At 44.0% G+C, this 27,256-nt stretch overlaps 1 protein-coding gene across 1 annotated transcript in view; it reads right to left on the bottom strand.

The window, feature by feature from the left end:
- Positions 1–25,712, bottom strand: part of IL12RB1 (interleukin 12 receptor subunit beta 1) — a 59,470-nt gene extending 33,758 nt beyond the window's left edge. Inside the window, exons 1-14 of the mRNA XM_081936952.1 lie at positions 25,442–25,712; positions 24,250–24,379; positions 23,506–23,675; positions 21,194–21,339; positions 18,334–18,373; positions 14,111–14,224; positions 13,846–13,928; positions 10,725–10,950; positions 8,256–8,420; positions 6,737–6,835; positions 2,860–3,015; positions 2,544–2,687; positions 2,362–2,458; positions 900–984 (exon numbers count right to left, since the gene is read on the bottom strand). Coding sequence (XP_081793078.1) covers positions 900–984; positions 2,362–2,458; positions 2,544–2,687; positions 2,860–3,015; positions 6,737–6,835; positions 8,256–8,420; positions 10,725–10,950; positions 13,846–13,928; positions 14,111–14,224; positions 18,334–18,373; positions 21,194–21,339; positions 23,506–23,675; positions 24,250–24,379; positions 25,442–25,505 — 1,719 coding nt within the window. The 5' untranslated portion in view covers positions 25,506–25,712. The remainder of the gene's footprint in view (positions 1–899; positions 985–2,361; positions 2,459–2,543; positions 2,688–2,859; positions 3,016–6,736; positions 6,836–8,255; positions 8,421–10,724; positions 10,951–13,845; positions 13,929–14,110; positions 14,225–18,333; positions 18,374–21,193; positions 21,340–23,505; positions 23,676–24,249; positions 24,380–25,441) is intronic.
- Positions 25,713–27,256: the final 1,544 nt, after the last annotated feature.

A 27,256-nucleotide genomic window follows, 5' to 3' on the forward strand; every position in this document is an offset into this window, starting at 1 on the left:
GATCTAATTTGGCCATCTGGAAATGCTAGCGGAGATTAAGTCGGCATTCTAACTTAATTGGGAGGAAACCTGCACTATCAAATTGTGCACTGTTGTATATTAGTGCTAGCTGAGGAATTCTGGGAGTTGAAGTCTACATAGCTTCAAATTGCAAGGTTGAGAAACACTGATCTACAGTGTGCAAGAGCAGAGCACAGGTCTAGGCCAAAGAGATACTCTTGCAGGACAAAAGATCCTCAAAGAAAGATTCATCCTACAGACCCAGAGTGCCATAACCATTTGACAACTGTGTTTTTTGGCATGTTCAAAGAAGTGTCCTTCTCCCATATTACAGGTAGTCCTCAATTTACAACCACAATTGAGCCCAAAATTTATGTTGCTAAGTGAGAAATTTGTTAAGTGAATTTTACCCCATTTTATGACTTTTTTTGTCACATTTGTTAAGTGAATCACTGCAGTTGTTAAATTAGTAACATGGTTGTTAAGTGAATCTGGCTTCCCCATTGACTTTGCTTGTCAGAAGGTTGCAAAAGGTGATCACATGACCTTGGGACACTGCAACTGTCATAAATATGGACCACTTGTGTAAATCATGTGATCATGGGGATGCTACAATGGTCAAGTGTGAAAAATGGTTATAAGTCCCTTATTTCAGTGCTGTTATAACTTTGAACAATCACTAAACAAACTATTGCAAGTCGAGGGTACCTCTATACTGTTCTGTGAGCTGCAGAAGTACCTTTTCTTAGCTTCTCTGCCTCAAATACAGAGGTTTCCAGTGATCAAGAGATGATCTGCTACTACTATCTCCTACTGATAAAACATGCAGCGATCCTCATTCAATAAATAAAGAAATCAAAATACCACGATATGTAGAAAAACCTTCACTTGAAGCTCACCTGGCCTGTTTCTGCTGGGGTGTGGAACTTCACAGCTTCTGTATTTGCAGGATCTGGCAATGCTGGGCACAGATATTTCTTCATTCTGGAAAAATGTTAAAAAAAATGGTTTGGGAAGCAGAAGTGGGAGGGGGAAATTGCTGAGCTCTTGGAAGGCCAGGAAAGGCTCGAGATACAGATGTGGTCCTTTTGCATATCTCCAGTTTTAAAAAGTTTATGCATTTGCAAATCAGATTAAGCCAGGACCTACAAGTCCTATAAAACAGCAGCAGACCCCAACCTTTTGGGTACCAGGGACTGGTTCCATGGAGAGAGGTTTTTCCATGGACCAGAGAGGGAATGGTTCTGCGTGCTGCCTGCATCCCACAGATGGGGCTTTGCTTGTTTGCGTGGCCCAATTTTTGGTGTGCCGTGGTCCAGTGCTGGTCCATGGACCAGGTTTTGGGGGATCCTACAATGGAACTGTACTACATAGGAACAAAGCAGATTGACTTATAATGCTAAACCATCATGTCGAATTAAAAGCAGACAATATTATGCCTTGGCATAATGTGCAAACTAGGCCATTGAACTTTAGTACATCTGATCGTCCTGAAAGATAGGCCAGTAGCATGATCTCCCATATTACAGATATGGAATGCTATTGTCAGCACGCAAGACAATGCCTTTGCTAGAATTTCTATCAGAGCTTGGATAACAAGTGACAGTTGCCCAGCTCGTGTTCTCAGCTGCTTTACTGCATCAACTCACTGAAGCCACAAAGTAGATGATTAATTAGCTGACGGCTTTGGAATCAATTCTCCAGGGAGATAACAGTTGCTCCCAGCAGCTGCTTAGGAGTTAATTTTATATGTTTCCTAACACCAATTCTTTAGGTAATTTCAGCATAAAATGCTGCCTTTCACCAGTCAGTTTATATAGCCTAATACCATCTAACTCACTTTGCAAATTAATATTCATCAAGAAAATAGAGGTTTTTTTAAAACTGGAATCTTTTTTTGTAAAGCAGGTGCTGGAATACTACGCAAGGAGTATTGTCAATATGTTGCACAAGTATTCCTTGACTTACGACCACAATTCAGCCCAAAATTTTGTTGCTAAGTGAGACTGTTGCTAAGTGAATTTGGTCCCACTTTATGATCTTTTTGCCATGGCTGATCGCGTGGGACATTGCAGCAATCATAAATATGAGTCAGTTGCCAAGTGTCCGAATTTTGACCACATGACCATGGGGATGCTGCCATGGTCATAAGTGTGAAAAACGGCCATAAGTCACTTTTTTCCGTATCATTGTAACTTTGAACGGTCACCAAACGAACTATTGTCAGTTGAGGTCTACCTTTGTCCTCTCCCTTCACCATTGCTATATGGCCAGTTTATAGACTAAGCATCCTGTGCCTTAAAGCAGGCACTTCTCTCCTGCCCTTGAAATAGTTATTGCACATGGCTTCATCATCGTTACCTGTTTTTGCCAAGGTAGAAGATGGTGGTGACAACAAGGATGCCTCCAAAAATCCCCATAAACAGAAAGCTAAGCACCAGAGGTAGCTGCTTGGGATCTGGAGAGGAAGAAAAAACACAAGGAAGTATTGCTACTGTTGGAATTTCAGATGGAGAACTCGGGTGGGAGAGAAGTTATTATACCTGGCGCTTTGGTTAGAAATCGATAAAACGCTTTGCAGTTGTCTTTGCTGTTTGCTGTAGAGACCCAGATGCCAACAAGATAGACAGTGTCAGGCTGTAAGTTCTGGATCGTATACCGTGTTTGCGACCCGTTGACGTCATAATCTGAACAAGAACAAGACAGTAATCAGAGCCCTTTGGTTGACATTTTCCACGGCACCATGGCAGCAGCAACGAAGTCCTTGGCCAAATTTTAGTGGGCAAACTTGCCAGGATACTCTCTTTTTCTTCCAAATTGTATGAACCCAAGAGTCAAAGGTCAGAACCCCATACTCACATGTCATGTTACCATACTGTTCCTTTTGACAACATATGATATATTTCTTCAGTAGACCTGGGCAATCAGAGAGGGGCCTGGGAGGCTTCCACTGGATGACAGCAGAGTTCACAGTTTGGTTAGTCACATTTACAAAGATGGCATCTTCAAGAGAAGCTGCAAACCAGAGAGGACAGTTATCATTGGCTCTTGAAGACCATAAATGCCATTTATTTCTTCCATCTTTGAGTTGGTGGCCAGGTTCTATCATCACTTCCCTGAGAACGTCAATATAGAGCTAAGGATGAATTGCAGTCAATTGGTGACCAGGGTAGGATAGTCAGAGAAGAGTACCAGAGAAGGGTAGTCAGGGTCAAGGTTTTGAAATGTTCTCAAGCTGTAGAAGCTGTTAAAAAAAGAATTTCAGAGCCCTTGATTGAAGCTCTGGTGATCAATTGGCTAGTTGAAGTGAACTTTTTGTGTGGGCATCTGCCTATCAAGGTCTTGCAGAACTCTAGACCTCTGTGGAATACAGTTTGAAAAACATAGTTTAGGTGATCTTTGTTTATTCCTGAAAAACCTAAATACTTTTCATTGGCCCTTATAGAAGCTATCATTCTTCCTTCTTTTCCGAAAAAATCTTACCTTCTTTCCTTCCATTCCAAGCATTATTACAGCCAATATTATAACAACAATTCAAACTATGATGGCCCTGAAAATGTTGTTACCAATCCTCACACTTGTCACAATTATCAAAATTTATCTGCAAAACTGTCGCATAATCAAAATTTGGGCATTTGGCAACTGGCATGTATTTAGGACAGTGACAGAGTCCTGGGTCATGTGATCTCCATTTGCGACCATCCAACGGATCTCCCAACAAGCAAAGTCAATGGGGGAAGCCAGATGTGTTTAACAACCATGTAATTCTTTTAACGACTGCTTAACCTGTATTAAAGATTAACGATAGAAACCACTTGTTGGCTGTTACACAAGACAAAATATAAATTTATATTGCCACAGAAATGGCATATTCTTTTTATTTATTAATTAGATTTTTATCTTGCCTTTATTACTTTATAAGTAAATCATGGCGGTAAATATACATACTCCTTCCTCCTCCTCTTTTCCCCTCAACAAGAACCCTGTTAGGTGGGTTGAGCTGAGAATGACTGACCCAAGGTTACTCAGTTGGCTTTTAGGCCTACGACAGGACTAGAATTCAGAGTCTCCTGGTTTCTAGGCCAGCATCTCAACCATTATACCAAACTGGCTCTCTTTGTTAGTTAAGTACAGTGAAATACTGTAGGTTATGAAAATGCGCATGCATTTCTCTATTTAGTCATCTTTGATAACTTCTACAACAGGTCACCTTACATTATTTTCAAGATAATGGGCTTTCTACATGACCAGCTAACCACAGGTCTGAGATGCTCTATTACAGTGGTCCCCAATCTTTGGGACCTGGCTGGGGAGTGGGGAGAGGGAAACTGGGCCACGCAAGCACACATGAAGCCCTTGCATGAGTGGGTAGGCTGGCGAGTGGCACAAGTCTTGCTGTCCGTGTGCACATTCCAGACAGCCACTCACACGGCCCAATTCCAAATAGGCCATGGCCCGGTAGTGGGCCTCGTCCCCAGGGTTCAGGACCCCTGCTCTATTATCTGTTTTTGAGGCATGAGATGCAGCCCTGTCTCATCCCCAATATTCCATAAAAGCAACCTAAATTTGCATTTGGCTAGAAAACTTGAATTGCAGGTTCTAGCTCAAATTAATGAATTAAACATTTTCTGCTCATTTGATGGTGGTGGTGGGAAACTGGTGGGATAATTCTGGATGCTGCTAGCTCTGGCCACTTGCTGCCAGCACTACCATTCCCTTGCAGTCCTTCTTGATTTGGAATATTTGGGAGTTGGGGGTGAAACTAGCAAGAATCTCCCATATTAAGCTGAAGGGAAGGGAAGATTGGTAAACCTCTCTAGAAGACTCTTTGAGAACAGCTTAGAAGAGTGATTCATAGAGTCATAGGGCTGGAAGGGATCTTGGAAGTCTTCTATCTGACCCCCCTGTTCAGGACACAAGACTTACACCATCCTGGTCACATGGTTGTCCAGTCTATTTCTGAAATCCTCCAGGGATGGAGCACCTATAACCCCATTGATTAATTGTTCTCACTGCCAGAAAATTTCTCCTTACTTCTTGGCTGAATCTCTCTTTAAGCAGCTTCCACCCATGACTTCTTGTCCTGCCTTCTGATGCTTTGGAGAATAACTCAATAAATCTAGCTGGGATGAAGCTTGAATGGTTTCTCAATGCACCATGAAATTCCCTCCAACATTACCCTGTACCCTTTCCTCTACCCCACTGATCTGTCGCCTGTTCTGTTTGTAGACAAGGTCCACCAGTCTTTCAGAAGACCAATAACCACCACCCCTTCAGAAATTGCCCGAGTGACAGGTTACTTTTGCAGAGCAATTCCATTGTTATTAGTTACAAAGTCGTGTCCGACCCATCACGACCCCATGGACAACATTCCTCCAGGCCTTCCTGTTCTCTGACATCCTCTGGAGTCCATTTAAATTCACACGTACTGCTTCAGTGACTCCATCCAGCCACCTCATTTTTTGCCATCCCCTTCTTCTTTTGTCCTCAATCTTTCCCAGCATTAGGCTCTTCTCCAGCGAGTCCTTCCTTCTCATTAGGTGGCCAAAGTATTAGAGTTTCCTCTTCAGGATCTGGCCTTCTAAAGAGCAATCAGGGTTGATCTCCTCTAGGACTGACTGGTTTGATCAACTTGCAGTCCAGGGGACTCGCAGGAGTTTTCTCCAGCACCATTGTTCAAAGGCCTCAATTTTCAACATTGCAACTGGGAAAACCAAAGCCTTGACTATATGCACTTTTGTTGGCAAGGTGATGTCTCTGCTTTTTAGTAGCTAAAGGCTCAATCCCCAGATCCTGCCCCAGACTGTCCTGTTAAGGACAGATCCGGTTAGAGACGTTTCCCCACCACCCACTACCACCAACTGGTTAGTAACATTGGGCGGGAGGGAAAATAAGAGAACCATATTATTCTGCCAAATTGGGATTGAAGTAATGCAATTACTTAGTAATGTAATGCAATGCAAGGAGAAATTTCCTGACAGTTAGAACAATTAATCAGTGGAACAGCTTGCCTCCAGAAGTTGTGAATGCCCCAACACTGGAAGTCTTTAAGAAGATGTTGGATAGCCATTTGCCTGAAACGGTATAGGGTTTCCTGCCTAGGCAGGGGGTTGGCAGGGGGTTGGACTAGAAGGCAGGGGGTTGGACTAGAAGGCCTCCAAGGTCCCTTCCAACTCTACTATTGTATTGTATTACTTTAATACCATTGAAGTAATGCACTTTAACACTATAGAAAGGACTAATGTGTGACAATCTGTTACAGATTGAAAATGTTTGAAGTTGTGGTGATAGCGTCAGCTTAAAAGGAACCATATTACATTAAGCAGGTTGTTTAATTATGACTAGGTGGTTTCACTCATGGGGTTGTAGATGAGATGAGGACAGTGTTGTGGGACTAAGGGGAAGACTGGGTTTAGCAAGATAAGATTATGCGATGATAAATTGCAAGTTGAGTCGAATCTAAGAACCTCAAGCTGCTCTAGGCAGAAATGTTACGGTAGCCAATTTAAAACTGCAACTATTCTGTCCTTATCTATCTTTTTCTGGTAAGTACAAAGATAGAAGAAATAAAGGAAACCCTCAAGAAGCTTATCATCATCAAAAGACAACATCTAGACTACAAAATTATGTGAATGAAGCAGGCAAACATTTTTTTTAACTCTGTCTAGATATGAAGTAACTATTTTGGGCTATTGGTGGTTCTGATTGATGGGATAAGTCAGCGTGACATACTCACCATTTCTATGGAAAAGGTACCTATATCCAAAAGTTTTCCACTTTATAAAGTCGTGTGTGTAGAGTGCAAAGCGATAACACCTGTTGGATTCAATTTCCCCTGGAATTGAGGAGCAAAAAGCACAGATTTCATAATCTTAGAAAAGACTTATTGGATCAGACCAAAGCTTTCTCTTACACACCATCATATTTCTAACAGTAGTTAGCTAGATATTTCTCGAGGTCCAGTCAATAAACATCAGAGAAGGTTTTCCCTCCAGCATCTGGTATCAAGCTAGATTGACTCCATAAATGACTATTTCAATTAGCTCTTGCTAATAGTATCCATTTTCCCATTTCATCCATTTCTCTAATTTCCTTTGGAAGTCGATGACCATCCCTACAGCTTCATCCCGAGGTCTTAACAAATCAAGACTACATTTTGTAAACAAGTGCTTCATCACAGTTGTCCTGAAGCCCCTTCAGAGGATCCTGAGGTCTAAAGTCTATTCAACTACGATCTAAAGAACCCATGCATAGATAAAGAAGCAGGGGGACCAAATTACTACATGCTTCCTCCTTTAGCTTACATTGTACTAGTTGTGTGTTCCCAGAATATCTCACTTTTGCATTCTTCTATGATTCCGGGATGGCACGATTGACAAAATATCAAAAACCAGCAATCCTAGAGGAATTGACAGATGCACTGTGCAAAATAATCATCCTGTAGTATATTTCAGCTAGTCTTCCTGACCCTGTTTTATTGGATTAAATTAATGGCAAAGCTATTCGCTAATCCCTTCCAGTGAAACACTACCATTTTCAAACTCCTTCCCAACCCAAGTGTAGCTCCAGCTAGAGAAGCACCAGGGCAGTGATGGCTAACATTTTTGGTGTTGGGTGCCAAAAATGTGAGCGTGTGCATGTGCACACAACCCGCCCCCCACGCCCCCCCATACACACTGCACTGCTCGCCTCTAAGCTGAGCTTGGTATTTCCTCCCGGGGGTGGGGGAGGAGAGGAGGCCATTTTTTCCCTCCCCAGACTCCAGGAAAGCCTCCGGAGCCTGGGGAGGGCAAAAAATGGGCCCAACGAGCCTAATGGAAGTTTGGAAACGAAGTTCCAGAGGCTTTTCTGGAGCCTGGGGACGACAAAAACGGCCACCCCCGGCCCCATAGAGGCCCTCCAGAATCCGGAAATGGATCATTTCTGAACCCATTGGCCCTGTTTTTCACCCTCCCCAGGCTCCGGAGGCTTTCCTGGAGCTTGGGGAGGGCGAAAACCACCTCCCCCGGCCCTCTGGAAGTCTGAAAATCAGCTGGCTGTCACGCACGTGCGTGCTGGAACTGATGGCTCATGTGCCATCACAGTTCGCCATCACAGCACTAGGGCAAATCATGAGGGGATAAAATTAGAAAGTGACACAGCAACGAAGAGTGTATGTAGGACCCAATTTCTCTTGATCCTGCTGCTTCTGATGGAGAGAGTGATATTCTAGTGGAGGAACCTGGGTGGGCCTTAGGAAGAGGTTTCAGTGTTACCTCTAACCGGGGGAGTAGCATCAGGTCCCATGCAGTCTTTCTTAGGCAAGGTTTCTCCAAGCGGCTGAGCTTCAAAGCAAAAGTGAGCAAAGTCCTCGTCCACTTCCCACTCCAGAGTGTAATGCCTTCCGGACAGACTGACATTCAGAAAATTGGGACCTGGGACTATAGAATCATAGAATTAGAAATTAACATTAAGGTTATCTAGAGCAGTGTTTTTCAACCTTGGCAACTTGAAGATGTCTGGACTTCAACTCCCAGAATTCCCCAGCCAGCATTCGCTGGCTGGGGAATTCTGGGAGTTGAAGTCCAGACACCTTCAAGTTGCCAAGGTTGAAAAACACTGATCTAGAGGTAGCTGGAGAATAGCTGGAGTTGAAGTCTACACTTTCTTAAAGTTGTTAAGAATAGGCAACACTCTCTAGTGGTTCCCAACATCGGGCCTACGTTCCCACAGGGGGGCAATTTGATTTTTAATGGGGGCAATTTGAACCTTGTTTAAGCCAAATCAATGGCCTTTTAGGCTTCCTCCGCATGAGTAAGTTCACTTTTTGAGTAAAGTAAGAATTATATGTCAGGAAAGGTGGCACATCAGGATTTTAAAGATGCTTAGGTGGGGCGTGGCCAAAAAAAGGTTGGGAACCACTGCTCTACACCAACTGTGGTCAATTAATGAGCCTTCTGGGTGGAGCATCTCTGACCGATGTGTGTCCTACTTTTTCCTGAGATCTCACAAAAGAAGGGCCATGGGGCAACAATCTTGTAATGCAATGAAAACATCGGATATATATTTATAATATGCCACTGTTATTGAAAGAGAATATGCTCAAACCTGAGCTCTTAATGGGTCAAATTCACTTTTTGTCTTCTGCCAAATTCATTCTCGGTCTCTCTCTCTCTCTTCTGCTATTTCATTTCTTGAAGCTCCTCAATAAACCAGGCTTGGCAAAACAGGAGGAAGCCATTCAAAGCAAGTCTATCCATGTTGCCATCACCCTTACGTTCCAACTGGTAACGAAAGCCTTGGTGAACAGTTTGCCAGGATCTTGGGAATTTCTCCAAACCCGCTCAGAAACCTACTAGATCAGATCTCTGGAGCAGACCTTCAATAGGTCCATCTTTTCTGTAGTGATTTGTGCTACTGACCAGTTCAATGGTAATCAGAGAGTGACCTGATGGAGAGATGCTCCAGAGAAATTTTTCTAGGACTACGTTGGTCGTTTTACTCAATTTATACCATGTAAACTATAAAGAAGCAATTGAGGGCGGAAGAGGGTCCCCATACAAAATGAGATTACTAGAAGATGGTTGCTGTGATGGATTATATCTACAAAAGCAGTGGTGGGATTCAGCTGGTTAACACAGGTTTGGGCGAACAGATTGTTAAATCCCCCCTCCCCCCCGATATCAAAGTGGATCCTGGGCATTGCGCTGCGCTGCAATGGAGAAACGGTAATGGAATGGTCGGTGCGAGGGAAGAAGGAGGCTGCTTTCCCTCTTTCTTCTCCCTGCTCCTCCTCCTCCACTTGTGCTGGCCGCTTGGTTTTCCGTTTCTTCATTGCAGCACAGCACCCAGGATCCACTTTGATAGCAGGGTGGGTGGGTGGGTAATTTAACAATTAGTTCGCCCAGGGTCAGATTGGCTGTCATGGGAGGCTCATCACACATGAACGGCGGAGCTGGAGGCAGGGAATGGGCCACGATTCCCACGACAGCCAACCTGACCCTGGGTGAACCAGTTATTAAATTATTTGAATCCCACCACTGTACAAAGGGGAAGGTGTTGTGATGGATTACAATGAAGCCACAGTTTCCCACAAAGGAGGAGATCACGCTCCAAGGAGGGGGATGAGACAAGAGTCAACACAGCCTGGAGTTGGATCAAATAAAGAGGAAGATATTTAGGATAGCTGCTCCGTAGAATCTCCCAGGGTATATTTGTTCCGATTAGACGAGTATAGGTAGTCCTTGATTTGCAACATTTCATTCAGTCGCTGTTTGAAGTTTCAACTGCACTGAAAAAAGTGGCTGATGACTGTTTTTCCCACAATCATTGCCGCTTCCTCATGTGATCAAAATTCAGACAGTTGGCAATTGACTCATATTTATGACGGCCGCAGTGCCCCACGGTCATGTGATCAGCTTTTGTGACCTTCCGACAAGCAAAGTCAATGGGGAAGCCAGATTCACTTAACAACCGGGTTACTAACTTAATAACGATGCAATGATTCACATCACAACCCCCGGCAAGAAAGGTCGTAAAATGGGGCAAAACTCACCTAACAACTGCCTCGCTTAGCAACAGAAATGTGGGGCTCAACTGTGACGTGAGTCGAGGACTACCTATGGTATAGGTTTACTGTGGCAAGATTCTGTCTATATTGTGTAAACAAATAAAAAATTGAACTTTGGCTGGGATTATTCTGTGTTGCTCTTGGGCTGGGCCCGACCATTTCTTCGTATACCAACCTGCATTTTGTTCTGGGGGTAACTTAAAGGAATAAGCTGGAGAACGTCCCACGATGTTAAATGCTATCAGCGAAATGTTATATTCAGCTGCAGAAAGAGCAGTGCGGCACGAAGTTGCACCATGTATGGTAATGCTGTGCTTTTCTAAGCCAGAATAGCACCGCTTGCAGGCCAGCATGACAAAAGTCAGAGTATAGCTCACCGCCCCTTGCTCCACGGAGGGTCTCTGGAAAGATACAAAAGAGAAGATAGAAAGCATTTTCCAAGCCACCAACCAATGCTTCCATTTCTACCTTTCTTTTCTGGGGAGATACCTCTTGGGCATTCTGTGGTTTCTAACCATTAGGGAGCACTATCCAATCTAGGCTGGGTGGTATCTGCATGACAGCACTAAAAGATCTACAGAGATGTTGCATCCGGCCTCATGACTCACTAATCCTCTTCTTTTTTAGATCCTTGAATTAAGAAAAGCTGTCACCTTGTAAAATAAAAGGACAGATTCCGGATTCAATTACAATAGGGGTGTCAAACTCAAGGCCCACAAGGTGCTTAGATCTGGCCTGCGGGGCGGACCTGAAAATAGCAAAGAACTAGACCGTGGTGCCTCTACTAGGGGAACTGTGCGCTTTCCCCCTGCGCCTTTTTTTCGCCCTGCGACTCCCGGGTGGCCAAATGAGGGCGCAGTGGGGCACAAAAACGGGGTGCAGCAAGGAGCTGCAGGTGGGTGTCCAAGCCAAAAACGGGGTGTGGGAGTGTGTGTGCCCCCCCAGCACCCCATTTTGGCTAGCAGGGTGTTTCAGGAGGCGTCCATCCTATCTGCCGTCTATCCTGTTTCTCTCCCACCACCCCACCCCGCCTGTGGAAGATAACTACAATGCTGATCCGGACTTCGAAGAAATCCCGTTTGACTCCCCTGATTTACAACAACACTCTGGGCCCTACATTGGCCCTATAGACATCTTTAGCAAATTTTTAAAAATGGGTGCCTGAAATCCAGGAGTTTATTTGCAAAGGTTACTTCTGCCCTCCAACCACCATCCCCAACTGAACGCCTCATCAGCCCTGAACATACAGGTAGTCCTCAACTTACAAAGATCATTTTGTGACTGTTCAAAGTTACAATGGCATTGAAAAAAGTTACCGTATTTTTCAGAGTATAAGGCGCAGCTTTTTCCCCTCAAAAAAGAAGCTGAAAATCTGGGTGCGTCTTATACACTGAATACAGCATTTTTTGCCTCCCGAAACTCCACCCCCTTCACCAAAATGGCTGTGCATAGCCTCTAGGGCTGGGATGGCGACCCTATGGCATGTGTGCCACAGGTGGCACGCGGAGTCATTTCTCAGGGCACGCTGAGTTCACCCTTTTTTAAAGCCATTTTTCGCCCTCCCCAGGCTTCAGAGGCTTTATAGGAGCCTGGGGAGGGTGAAAAGAGCCTCCCCCCTCCCGGAGGCCCTCCAGAGACTTCATGAGCTTCCCTGAAGCCTCCGGAGCGCAAAAAACTGGCCCTATGGGCAAACCGGAAGTTCGGGAACGGACTTCCGGTTTGCTCGGAAGGTCGTTTTGAGCGCTCCGAAGGCTTCAGGGAAGCCTCCTGAAGGTCCCTGAAGCCTCTGGAGCGCTTAAAACGGAAATGACTTCCGGTTTGCTTGGAGGGTCATTTTGACTGCTCCGGAGTCTTCAGGGAAGCCTCCTGAAGGTCCCTGAAGCCTCCGGAGGGCCTCTGGGGGAGCCGGGGAGGCTGTTTTCACCCTCCTCAGGCTCTTATAAAGACTTTGGAGCCTGGGGAGGGCGAAAGAAGCATGCAAAAAATGGGCGGTCGCGCCTGTAGTGCGTGCATGCGCACTGGGGGGGATCACGCATTACATTATGGGTGTGGCATGCCCGCACAAAACCCCCTGCACTCCCCCCACTTATGGCACGCAAGTCAAAAAAGGTTTACTATCGCTGCTCTAGGAAGCTTTTAGAGAGCTCCTGGGGGCTGGGGAGGGCAGAAATAAGCAAAAAACACCCTGTTTTTTGCTCAGTTCTACCCCCCCCTAGCCACCAGAGCACTCTATAAGCTTTCTAAAGGCTATCCATGCTCTTTTTTTTTTTTTTTACAAAAAATGGGCCAGCTTTTGCGAAAAACAGGCCATTTTTTTTCTCAGTTTGGGGGGCCCACACCCCAGGAGCACTCTGCAAGCCCCCTAAATGCTATTCATGCCTTTTTTGGGGGGAAAAACGGGCCCCAAGAAACTTTTTTTAAAATTTGCCTCTTCAAAACCTTGGTGTGTCTTATACTCCAAAAAATACGGTACACTTTTTCAAACTAAGACTGTTGCAGCATCCCCATGGCCATGTGTTCACTCTTCAGATGCTTGATAACTGACTCATACTTATGATGGTTGGAGTGTCTCAGAGGGTCAGGCAATTGCCTTTTGAGAACTTCTGACAGCAAAGTCAAAGGGGAAGCCAGATTCACTTAGCAACCATGTTGCTAACTTAATAATTGCAGTGAATCGTTTAACAACCGTGGCAAGAAAGGTTGCAAAATGGGGCAAAATTCCCTTAATAAATGTGTCACTTAGCGACAGAAATCTGGGACTCAATTATGGTCATAAGCCAAGGACTACCTGTATAACTTTCACGTCTAAAGAGAGGAGCTTAAAGGTTTGCGCTGCATGTTTTTCTTGTATTCTGCCTGCTTAAGAAACAATATTTTTAATATTTGAAATGCAGGCAGTCCAAATGAAAGGTGGGTTAGGAGCCTGAGCCACAGGACGGATTCGGATAGCAAAAGTACTTAGCACTTAGACTTAGATATCGCTTATTTACTGTGCTTTACAGCCCTCTCTAAGTGATTTACAGAGTCAGCCTATTCAGTGGTGAGTTGTCAATTTTTTTACTACTGGTTCGGGCATACTCACGCGCGAGCATGCTTAGGAACTTCCAGGTGGGTGGACGGAGCCTCCTGCCCCCGCTACTACCGATTCGCCCAATCCGGGCCGAACCGGCAGCAACCCACCTCTGAGCCTATTGCCCCCAACAATTTGGGTCCTCATTTTACCCACCTCAGAAGGATGGAAGGCTGAGTCAACCTTGAAAGATGCCCCGAAGGCTGAATAAAAAGATCCCCCTTACCGCCCATTGCAGAGTTACGTTCCTCTGGCCTTCCTTTCCCAGAGACTCCACAGTAAAATTTACTGTGGGACTTCTGAGGATTTCTAGAAGAAGAAGAAATGCATTCATTAGACTCTGGAAACTTTGTTAATTTCTCCCCAAGCCTCTTTATACACTAGAGACAAATTCTTCGTGTGTCCAATAATCACACTTGGCCAATAAAGAATTCTGTTCTCTTCTCTTCTGTTCTGACAAGACAAAAAAAAAACACACACACAAATCTCACCATCAGGAACAAAGAGGATTTCACTCCAGCTGCTCCAGTGACTGCTCCAGTGATCCGTTCGATACCGAACCTGCACTTCATAACTAATATTTTTTCCCAGGTGGCATGTGGCAACTAGACAAAGGCAAGGATATCTGGATCAGTCTTCCATTGTCTCCAGACATGAAGACTATAGTAGCTGTTAAGCAGGGTTATCTACAGAACTACTTTCTTTCCTATACCGCATCCTTCATTGCAAACTGATCAGAATTTAGCTATTCAAGCATGAAGGTGGCAGAGAGCCCAATCTATCTCGTGGATTTGATTCAGAGCTATCCATGGGACAGGTTGCCTCCTGGAGTTGTGAGTGCTTCATCGCTGGAAGTTTTCAAGAAAAGATTGGACTACCGTTTGTCTGGGATGGTATAAGGACTCCCACCTTGGGCAGGACAGGAAGTTGGGTTAGATGATGATTCTATATCATTCAGTTTAATGGCAGGGGTGGCAAACTCAATTTCATTGAGGGCCATATCAGGGTTGTGTCTGACCTCGGGAGGTTGGGGTGGGTGTGGCCAGCTCGACATCATTCATGTTGCCTCTGGTGGCCCGGCTAGCAAAAACGGGCTCCCAAACTCTGTTTACTGCTGCAACGGCCTCTTGCATCCCTCTGCTAATGAAAACAGAGCTCGGTAGGGCTGCAGGCAACCCTCGTGAGTTCCATCTTTGGCTGCAACAGCCTCCTGCAACCCTCTACCAATGAAAATGGAGTTCAGGAGGGCTGCATACTCCATTTTCACTGGCAGATGCACCGCAGGTTGGTCCAGGGTGGCCCGCGGGCCAGTTCTAAGCACCTTGCAGGCCAGATAAGGCTCCCAGGTCTTGAGTTTGAGACCCCTGTTGTACGGTGTTGTATTCTGCGACTCAAACACACCTTGGCAACATCTTCTTTCTCCATGTTTCTATAATGTTCATTTCATCCCCAGCCCTTGGATGAGGCCAGTGTAACTCACCCTTAACTTACTGGTGTGAAAGGGGCTATTTTCTTTAACTGCATAGCATCCAACAATGGCCTCAAGTTTGTGACCTTGGAATGAGGTCAGATGATTGGGAAGAAATATAACAGTGGAAGAAGAGAGAGACCAGCAAGATGATCTGCTCATTATGCCTCTGAATGAACCATCACTTCCTCTGAAGGAGCACATTTGTGACAATTGTACTAGCATGATTACAATTCACAGTGTTGGTATTAACCTATAAAATCCTTCATGACTTGGTGCAGAGGTTATCCCCAGGATTGAATTCTTCTTCATTCAATGAATCGAATTCATTCAATCAGTCTATATGGCTGCTTGACTAAGAAATTGTAATAGTGGCTGGCTAAAGTAGAATTAAAACCAATGCAATTTTAGCATATATATAAAAAAATAGAAAGCACGATACAAACCAAGGCCTGTCATTAAGTAACACCTCATTACAGATAGGCTGATCTACCATCCTGGTTCAATCCCGGGAGAAAGGCCAAGTCTTCCAGGGCTTATGCCGGGTCAGGGCTAGCTGGGCCTTGTGATGTGGATTGAGCTGAAGGAACATGATTAGGTCAAGGAGGGCCAGAATTAATGCACCACTCCCATCCAGTCCCAGCACAAGTGAAATCAATGCCATCTCAGTACTGAATCCTGGTCTGAAATTCAAGTAAATAGAGCAGTGATGGCTAACCTTTTTGGCACCGAGTACCGAAACTGGAGTGCGTGTGAACTGGGAGCACCGGAACCCGGAAGACAGCAGCTGCTCTTCCAGGTTCTGTCACGCATATGCGTGCCGGCCAGCTGGTCTGGCAGGTATATGCACTGGTCAGCTACTTTCTTCTGAGTTCCAGCACATGCAGGCGCGTCAGCCAGCTGGTCTTCTGGCGCATGCCAGAACCCGGAAGAGCAGTTGGTGACGGCGCGCGTGCCCACAAGAGAGGGCTTTGCATGCCAGCTCTGCCATAGGTTCACTATCACGGAAATAGAGTCTGGGTAATTCCTTTCTTCCAGGATCCTCTTAAGCTGACCACCCTTCCTAAAGAGAGAAGTTTGGGGCTAGAACAAATGTTGTCCAATAACATCAGATACAGCGATGACTTCCCGAGGAAGGGATCAACAACTGATTCACTAAGAGCCAGTAGAACTACCCTCTCCTTCAAGGATGCATTCACCATCACTTAGATGTGTTCCCTGTGTAGAGGCCTTAACCAGTCAGGAGGAACATAGATTTAATTCACAGGTGACCATGCTAACAGCTCCAGAAACTCAATCCACTTCAGCAGGACTAAGGGGCTCTCATTTGTCCCAGATAACAAGCAAGACTGTGCCTCAAGCAAGTCGAAAGGACCCACATGGTTAGAATCCAAATTACAGTGGGTTTGATTAATTTTATCTGATAGATGCCTAGACACTTTTTCACAGCAGCTCTGCAAATGTTCCTCAGACATGCTCCTTCCTTTCCCAAAATTGGGTTATCCTGAGCAGAACCTACAGACATGTTAAGAGCAGAAAAATAGTTATGTTTTGTTAGTCTTATTGACACAAGGTGACTCTTGATAAAAGATTTGGCTCATGTTTCATTGGATTCAACATTTCTTCATTAATGCTCTAAGTGTCTCTTTCTACATCATATCTCACAGTTTTGAAAACCATGAGGACCTTCATGATCCATATATATATAAGAGTGCACATAAGCATAATCCAATTTAAGGTCCCTTCATTCCGTGCAGTGATTACAATAAGGTCTCAGCTGACCTGTGCACTAGAACCTTAGAAATAATTATTCTTGTGTAACAGTTGCAGACATTCACCTAGAGAGGGGTCCTTTGTTTATTTTTTTAAAATTAATTATTGTTTTGCATTGGTGAATTAATAACTTCTATTTTTGATTAAATTTGCACCCAAAATATAATAGAAGGACCTATAACAGAATAACAGAATGAGAGAGTTGGAAGGGACCTTGGAGGTCTTCTAGTTTAAGCCCCTGTTGTATAGGACGCCCTATACCATTCCAGACATATGGCTGTCCAATCTCTTCTCTTCTTCTTTCAGTATTATGTTAATAATTCAGTTATAATCCAATCAGAACAGAAATGAATACATCATAATGATTAAAATGAAATTCACCAAATCTGAGGGAGAAAAATCCACAGTAATATTAATATTGAGTTACCGTAATTTAATCCTTTTAACATGTTACTAAGTCTAGGCTTTATCAGTTGCTAGGTGAATAGATAGTTTATAGATTTGATGGCATATATATAGGATTTATTATTTTCTTAGTTATACTACAAATCATCAGAAGACTTTTTGAGAATCTAGGGGTATATCAGTAAATTAATTGTTACATATTTTTAGCAACAGCACTTAGACTTATATACCGCTTCCCAGTGCTTTACAGCCCTCTCTAAGCGATTTACAGAGTCAGCATTTTGCCATCAACAATCTGGGTCCTCATTTTATCAATCTCAGAAGGATGGAAGGCTGAGTCAACCTTGAGCTGGTCAGGATCGAACTCCTGGCAGTGAGCGGCGTCAGCTTGCAATACTGCATTCTAACTACTGTGCCACCAAGGGTCTTTCCTAGTGGCTCAAGGTTGACTCAGCAGTGGGTTGACATATTGGCACAATTTACAACAAGCTGGGTCATGGACATCACATTACTGATTTGTTGCATGGAATGATCATTTTGGTCCTATTAGACTAACTTCCTATCTTCCACAATGTCCTTCAGGAAGCCTTCATTTATAGCTGGAGCTTAATTTTTGCAATGAATCACGAGAGATCCATCATTGTGTTATTTGAGGGTGAATGCCACTTATTTTAAAAACAGTAAGAATTCAGAAACAACCGGTACATTTATCAATTTATGTTTCACATTTCTGGTGTGAAACATATCCCTCGAAGAGGGAGTCTGCAGGTGTACAATAATACATCAAAGATCAGAAGACAAAAGAGTATATAAAATTAAAACGGTAAAGTTAAAAATTTTAAAAATTGTAAAATTATAAAAAAAAATTAAGGAGGCAAAATTAGTTAAAAATTATTTGCCCAAGGCAAAGGGAAACCTCGTTGCATCAACCAGGCCCGTAGCTTTGGCAGTCAGAGCTATTATCAAAAGCACACAATTTTTTAAATAATTGTGTGCTTTTGATAATAGCTCTGACTACCAAATTATTAAATTTTAAAAAGGTCTGAATTAGAAATGAAATCAACCTACCTATTAATCCCTCCGTGGAGTCATCAGAGCTACAGTTTCCCTGAAAGCAACCCAGATAATATTCAGAATGAGGAGAAGGCTGGTGATAAACTCACTAAAGCAAGAAACGTATTCCTCTCAGAAACACAAAATGGAAAATCTGAGTTGTTTTACGTGGCAAGACTAATAAGTAGATGACGCTGACGTTTTTTTGTTGTTGTTTATACTCATCATCTAACTTGCACATGAGCAGGATGAAAACATTATTGATATTGATTTACAAGGTGTAGATGGCAAAGGTCCCCTTCGCCCATATGTGCTACTCTCATGGTGACTAGCCCAAAGTCAATCAGTTGGATTTTATAGCTAAGGCAAGACTAGAATTCATGGTGTCCAATTTTCTAGACTGGTGCCTTAACCACTAGGCCATAGTAGTTCTTTTTTATTGTTGTAAGCCACCTAGAGTAGCCCTAGAGTGACAAATAAATTTAATAAATAAAAACTAAATAAAATTAGGAATAGAATAGAATAACAGAGTTGGAAGGGACCTTGGAGGTCTTCTAGTCCAACCCCCTGCTTAGGCAGGAAACCCTACACCACTTTAGTCAAGTGGTTATCCAACATCTTCTTAAAAACTTCCAGTCTTGGAGCATTCAGAACTTCTGGAGGCAAGTTGTTCCCTTGATTAATTGTTCTGTCAGGAAATTTCTCCTCAGTTCTAAGTTGCTTCTCTCGTTGATTAGTTTCCATCCATTGCTCCCTGAGTGTTCTACCCTCATGAAGATTAAATAAAAAACTAAATATGGCTTTGTCTAGGGCAGTGTTTCTCAACCTTGGCGACTTTAAGTCCTGTGGACTTCAACTCCCAGAATAGCTGGCTGGGGAATTCTGGGAGTTGAAATCCACAGGACTTAAAGTCACCAAGGTTGAGAAACACTGGTCTAGGCGGGCATCAAAAAATCTAGAGCCAGCCATGAGAGCATTTAGCCTGCAGAAACATCTATTACAAACTAAATAATGAAATAGGCATTATAGCAGGGATGGGTTCCTGCCAGTTCTAATCTCTTCTATAGAAGAGGTTCCACAAATCTACAGTGCCGTTTAGAACCGGTTCCAGCTCCCTCCCCCCGCCCGTCCGCACATCATCAAGATGAAGAGCGAGAGGAGGAATTCTGGGAGTTGAAGTCCACAAGTCTTAAAGCTGTCAAGTTTGAACACCCCTGGGTTTTTTTTTTCTAAAGGGTTAGGGGTGCAAAGGTCTTGTAACTTGACAGCTTTAAGACCTACACACTTCAGTGCCTGAGTTCCTGAGCCAACATTTTGGTTGCTAAGCAAGAGCGTTTTTAAGTGAGTTTCAACACGTTTTACAAGTTGGCCACGCCCATCCAGTCACATGGCTGGCAAGCCACTCCCCACCTGGTCCCATGGCCAGCAAGCCACTCCCACCCAGTCACATAGCCAGCAAGCCACTCCCACAAAGCAGGCCACACCTACAGAAGAGGTTCTAAAAAAATTTGAAACCCACCACTGCATTATAGCATCATGAACCAAGTTCTGACCATTTTAAAAAAATGTTCATCGCCCAGAGCCATTTGGTAAGATGTGTGGCTGTACAAAATTTATTGATTGATTGAACGAATGAACAAACAAATGAACAAACAAATGAACAAATTGCATGCATACATATCAGTGATAGTCACAATGTCTGTGGACCCTAGTAACTCTGACATCTGTGACTGTGTTGCATCCAGAAAGGCACTAAATGTAGCTTCGTTGCAAACTTCACTAAGATCGTCATTCTTTAAACATCCCTGCCCTTATTCACCAAATATTTTCCTCTCCATAATCTCTTGATGTCGTTATATTTGGAAGAATTATCTCATCTCAGCGGAAGTCCCAGAGTGGGGTAAAGATGGAGGGATTTATTTTGGCGACAGCTGGAGAGCAGCTGGCCATGGGGCGATGTGTCACCCAGGCACCTTCCTGCTCCTAAGTCTTTCCACAGGGGTAACATTTCACACAGCTGTTTGAGAGTAGCAAGAAGAGGGTGTATTCAAAAGAGTGGGGCTGTGGAAATACTGCAATCTTTAATTTGGGGGGAGAACCTACTATGATCTGCAGAATTTCATTCTGCAATCTTCTATGATGAGAGTTTCAAAACACATAGATAGCAACACCAACAGCCGTATACATAAGCTGCCTATCTGCTATCTGATTAAATTCATCTCCTTTTCTTTTCTCATTTCCTCTGTAGTGCATTTTAAACAATTGTCTCTTTGAAGCAGAGAAAGCAGTGATACATATGATCGTTGCTTCAATAAATGCAATCCCCTGATTTCAACCAAGCTCTTGTGACTGTTGTCTGACGGATCGTGACTGTTTAACTGCTGGGCATTTTTATTCATTCTTCTCAGTACCCTGTTTCCCCGAAAATAAGACCTCCTCGGATAATAAGCCCAGCCGGGCTTTTGAGGGCATGCACTAAAATAAGCCCTCCCCTGAAAATAAGCCCTCCCCAAAAGTATTGCAACATAGCAGCAGCCACACCCGCCACCTCCTGCACCTCAAAAATAGTAAGACCTCCCCAAAAATAAGGCCAAGTGCTTATTTCGGGGGTCAAAAAAAATAAGTCCCAGTCTTGTTTTGGGGGAAACACTGTAACCAAATAACCTTCTCCAGTCTGAAGCCTTTTCAGGATCTCAACATCCAAATTTCCCCAAACCTTTCAAGTAGAAGAATCTACCAATGCATCCGACAGAATAGAGATGGTTGAATCCAAAACTGGACAATGAACAATGATCTAGAAAGCCTGCCTAGGTAGAGAATCTTGGTGGAAACCATCAAACATGGCCATCATTTCCAGTGTTTACATGCAACTTACCAGTGTCCAGTTTATATGGTTGAACTGTCTCATCCTGACTTCATTTAGTGTAGAGCGACATGTGCTCGATCCAGGCCACTTCAAGGTCAGGATACCTTTCGATCTAGATATGTTGATGGACGTGGCTGATGGTGGATTAAATTTTACTAGAATGAAAAGACAACAGTTGAGGCTACTGAATAAGAGACAGATGTGCAAGACTACAAATGCAAGATAATAGGCCCCTTCACTCATTTTTGCACACTAATTTTTCTCTCCTTTCCCATAATTTCTTATGGTCCTTTTGATTTTTAGTTCAGCTCATCTGCCTCACTTACACCATCCTTTTCGTTGAAGGCTTAGGAATCAGTGGCGTAGCGTGGGTTGTCAGCACCCGGGGCAAGGCAAGTAATTTGCGCCCCCTAAAGCGAGGGCGGCCCAACTGCAGCTGCCCCTGGGTCGGCATCAGTCAAGTGAGGCTCTCCATGCTGGCCTCCTGCCTTCCTCCCGAGGAGGAGCTCGAAGGGCAGCGGGAAAAGGCTTGACTGAAGGGAAGCAGGTGCCGCGGGGGTGGGAGGCGCACCGGGGGCTTCGGGAAGGCGCCGGCTTCCCGGGGCGCTCCAGGCGGAGCGGGAGGACACGGTGGCGTTGCAGCGGCGGGCAGACGGAGTGCAGCGCCGCTCTCCTTCGGCTCCCGCGGGGGCGGCGCGGCGGGTCCGCTGGGAGGTAGGCGGTGCCCAGGAGGGGCCTGGGCGGGCCAGGGCCGGGGAGCTTAGTTCGCGGGCCGAGCCGGGCGTGGAAAGAGACGGCCACAGTCCGGCAAACGGCGGCGCAGGGCGAGTCAGGGCGCCCCCCCAGATGTTGCGCCCGGTGCGGCCGGCCCCCCCCTGCACCCCCCACGCTACGCCACTGTTAGGAATAACAGTTATGAATATTACCCAGAGAAAATCAGCCAGCCTTCTGCTTCTACTGATGTACTAGGTAAAGGTAAAGGTTCCCCTCGCACATATGTGCTAGTTGTTCTCGACTGTAGGGGGCGGTGCTCATCTCCATTTCAAAGCTGAAGAGTCAGCGCTGTCCGAAGACTTCTCCGTGGTCATGTGGCGGGCATGACTAAATGCCAGAGGTGCACAGAACGCTGTTACCTTCCCACCAACGGTAGTTCCTATTTTTCTACTGGCATTTAAAGTTATTGGCATTTAAAAATATTGCTGAATATGCAGTTTCACACCCCTGCCTGCATTTATTTATGTAAAGGTAAAGGTTCCCCTCACACATATGTGCTAGTCGTTCCCAACTCTAGGGGGCGGTGGTCATCTCCGTTTCAAAGCCGAAGAGCCAGCGCTGTCTGAAGATGTCTCTGTGGTCATGTGGCCGGCATGACTAAACAGCGAAGGCACACGGAGCACTGTTACTGTCCCACCAAGGTGGTTCCTATTTTTCTACTTGCATTTTTATGTGCTTTTGAACTGCTAGGTTGGCAGAAGCTGGGACAAGTAACAGAAGCTCACTTGCAGGGGTAGGGATTCGAACTGCCAAACTGCTGACCTTTCTGATTGGCAAGCTCAGCATCTTAGCCACTGACCCACTGCACCCCTCAGCCACCACGTCCCTCTGATGTACTTAGTACTGATGTACTAAGATCACACTAATGCTATGTCTGAGCTTGGCATTCAAAAATGTGTGTGTTGGTAAAGTGGAATTCATAATACGTACAGTCTTCTCTACCTAGGATAAAAAAATTGTTCCAAAATGAAGCAGAATCCTACTTACTAAGTATCAAAAACTAGATATCCCTAGAAAAGGAAGGGAAGGGAAACTTTGCTGCTTTCTTGGGAACTACGTTAACCATGATAAACTGAAAATAGGGAGCCACGCCACCTCAACAGTTTGTCTTCTGGTAAACTGGAGTTGTGGGCTTTGCAGCAGTTTTAGGAATGCAGAAGCCACAGCAGTTCTTCCCTGGGCATGCCCACAGCAACTCTTCAACAAATGGAATTTCCAAAATGCCAAATTCCAAACTTTCCCCAATAGTTGAAATCCCTTCGCCTTGCAACATCCCCCCAGAAAACACCTAAATCTTCCCATTCTGTTTGTCTCAAAATATGATCAGGAGCAGAATCAAGGAGCATTAGCATACCATAGGACAGTGCTTCTCAACCTTGGTAGTTTGATGTGGACTTCAATTCCCAGAATTCTGCAACCGGTAAGGCTGGCTGGGGAATTCTGGGAGTTGAAGTCCACACCTCTTTAAACTGCCACAGTTGAGAAACACTGAAATGAGAGATACTTCATGCAGTAGGAAGTCCACTTTCTGGCTTCTTTTAACTTACTGGCTTCCTTGATCAACAGTTTATGATTCTTTGAGACCCGAGGAGAACCGTCCCTCGGCACGCTTTCTACCCAGACAGTAAAATTATTTCGAGCGTAGACTCTGTCGGTGTTAAAAATAGTGTGTGTCTGGTTTACAACCTCAAATGTATTTTTCTCCCCTGTTTGATCCCTGTGGGTGAGAAAGGGAAAGGAGTTTGATTAGCCATTGAAAGCCGTGTTTCTCAACCTTGACAACTTTAAAATGTGGGGTCCTTAGTGTTCTCCTAGTTTGGTGGTTTTCTTGCAGATGTTTCATTACCAAACTAGGTAATGCTATCAGTTCAACCCGGACCTACACATATTTTCTTCAATCAGTATTTTAAAATGTGTGGTCTTCAACCCCTGTAATTCTCCAGCTCCTGCGTCCACACATCTTAAATTTGCCAAGGTTGAGAAACATTGCAGTGAGAGAAAAAAGATATAAAATGTGAATAAAGAAATATATTCCCACCCCCACCCCAAGAATCCAAGACCAGCAAGTATAGACTGGAATGAGGAACAATAGAAGCTTTTTTTTTGTAACACAGCGCACAATTAAAGTAGGGAAATTGTTGCTAGGATCTATAGCAATGCCCTCCAGATCAGATTCCTTTTCAGTGAATACACTAAACTAAATCAAGTTATCCATTTAATATCTTAGGATGTGGAGAAAGAGAGAGAGATTTTTATAACAGAGGCATCAACATGCTTACGCTCGCATTCACCTTAAGTGGAGGGTATATTTGACATCTTCTTTACATCCAGCCTCCCAGGAGCAGTTCATAAGACAGTAGAAGGCTGCTTCACAGCAGGGCTTGTAGCAAATCAAATTTTGGGGAGCACAATTGCTGGGATCTGCAAACATAGGACAAAGAATGATATTCCTGGAAACACTAGAATTAGGAAATAGATCCCTCCCAACTCTGTTAAATTACATTAACAGAGTTGGGAGGCATCTTGTAGGTCATCTAGTCCAACCCCCTGCCCAATAAGGGACCCTACACCATTTCCGACAAATGGCAGTCCAGTCTCTTCTTGAAAGCCTCAAGTGATGAAGCCCCCACAACTTCCGAAGGCAACTTCTGTTCCATTGGTTGATTGTCTCCCTGTCAGAAAATTTCTCCTTACTTCCAGGTTGAATCTCTCCTTGTTCAGTTTCCATCCATTATTCCTTGTCTGGCTTTCAGGTGCTTTGGAAAATAGCTTGACCCCTTCCTCTCTGTGGCAGCCCATCAAATATTGGAACACTGCTATCATATCTCCCCTGGTCCTTCTCTTCACTAGACTAATAATGTAAGGTGTTTATTTATTTAGGGCAACCTCTATCCTGTTTTTCCCATAGAATACGGCTCACTTTGGCCAATTGTCAAATAACATGCACAAAAAAGGCAAACTAAAAATATGTTAACACACACACAAACACACACCAAAGCCCTAAAGAGGGCTAAAGTTAAAGGTAATATCTGTAGCTAGCAAAAATCATAACTTTTACTAAATTAATAGAAAATTTACTAAATTTCCGCTGTTTCTATGGTTATGTATTTGGGTTTTTATGCCATGTTACCTGCCCAGATTTATTTGGTTAAGATGGATGGCCAAAAAAACATTGAATAAGATTAGCCAAAAAACAAATGAATAAGACGGCGTGACTTTAAATCAAGGTGTTGCATTCTCCTTGTTCCTCCCACCTACATTTTTTAAAAAGAAAACTCCCAAGAGGATGAGAAAGTGATTCTAAATCTAATGCAGGTATTTATTTATTTATTTATATACAATCCAGTTCTCCTTCATTTCTGTTTTATAACTGACGGCAGATTAAGGAAGAGCGTTTGAAAGCATGGAAGGAAGCTATGGCTTTTGTGTCAGCATGGCGGGTTTTATCACTTCCTGGTCTTCCCTCAGATGAGATAAACTTACCGCTCAAGAGCTCTGGCGCAGCCAACCACACAATCCCCATCACTGCAACAACAACTTGTACCATCTTCAGTTTCTTCCAGCTTGAGTGATGGGTGATTTTCTCTTCCTAGAGGTGTTGGTTATTGCTGGATCTATCATTGCTTGCAGAGAAGTCTGCCCCTTTCTCCTGATGGAAGGCAGGTATACCTGATTTGACCTGGTGGGGCTCCCTTGGCTGACTCAACTCAATGGCCTCTCCGCTCGAGGCACTTTCAAGAAAGCTGTGCACGCTCTCCTGTTTTTCTCTTTCACTTTGCTTTCAACGAAGCGTTGACCACAGAATCTATTGACTCAGCAGCGCACACAAACACACATCTGTGTGCCTTTTATGTAGTTTGTGCGTACGAGCTAATTTGCAGGAACATTTCCGCTTCTTCTTTCTCACAAGGAAAACCTGCAAGTGTGTGAGATCTAGAACAACTCTCATACGCTCTGAGTTGATATAGGCAACCTCTGAGTTGTGAGGTTTCATTCAGGAACCCTGTCACTCACAGACTTCACCGACGTCTTAGCCTGCCTATCTGTGGCCCATGGGTATTTTTTAAAACCAAGGGTTTTTTTTTAAAGCTTAAAAAATGTAATATGGCAAGAGATTTAACAAACGAATCAGATTTATGTGCAGATTTTGAATTATGATCCCCTTGAGCAGATGCATGCAATGGTGTTAACAACCATCGTTTTGGGGAAGATTAAGATTAATAATTCATCTTCGTGGTTTGTAAATTGCAGTCACAACCTATACTTTGCCTGGTTGCTGAATTATGGAATACATGATGGAACCATTAACCAAAGGTACTGGTTCCACATAACAGGCAAAGCCACAAAAAATTGATCAAGCCAGTCATGTGCTAATAAACTAGTCAGTTCTTTACAAGGTATGGTTAAACGGTTGCAGGAACTGGGTATGTCTAGTTTAATGAAAAGAAGGACTAGGGGAGACATGGTAGCAGTGTTCCAATATCTCAGGGGTTGCCACAAAGAAGAGGGAGCCAACTATTCTCCAAGGCACCTGAGGGTAGAACAAGAAGCAATGGGTGGGAACTGATCAAAGAGAAGCAACTTAGAACTGTGGAGAAATTTCCTGACAGTTAGAACAATTAATCAGTAGAACAACTTGCCTCCAGAAGTTGTGAATGCCCCAACACTGGAAGTCTTTAAGAAGATGTTGGATAGCCATTTGTCTGAAACAATATAGGGTTTCCTGCCTAGGCAGGGGTTTGGACTAGAAGACTTCCAAGGTCCCTTCCAACTCTGCTATTGTATTGTATTGTAATAATATTGTAAATATACTCAACGGCATTCGTATTTTATAATCTTCTCTTCCCCAATCTTGCTTATATACCAGGTTAATCTTGAACAATCTGGAAGATAAAACAAAGGATACTCTGTGAAAAAACATGGAGATAATATATTATAAATTATTGAGCCATGGTGGTGCAGTGGTTAGAGTGCAGTACTGCAGGCTACTTCAGCCGACTGCCTGCAATTTGGCAGTTCAAATCTCACCAGGCTCAAGGTTGACTCAGCTTTCCATCCTTCCGAGGTGGGTAAAATGAGGACCCAGATTGTTGGGGGCAATAGCCTGACTCTGTAAGCTGCTTAGAGAGGGCTGTACAGAACTGTGAAGCAATATATGTCTAAGTGCTTTTGCTATTGCTCTATGTTCTCTGTGCTATCTTTTCAGAAAGCAGAGGAAAGATTCCTGTAATAATCAATTTTTTCCTTTGGTTAAAACCAAGTAAAACATCTTCTCATTCTATACTAGTGTTTTTTTCA

The sequence above is a fragment of the Natrix helvetica genome (genome assembly GCF_964273705.1).
Source record: "Natrix helvetica genome assembly, chromosome: 1".
NCBI classification, from domain to species: domain Eukaryota; kingdom Metazoa; phylum Chordata; class Lepidosauria; order Squamata; family Natricidae; genus Natrix; species Natrix helvetica.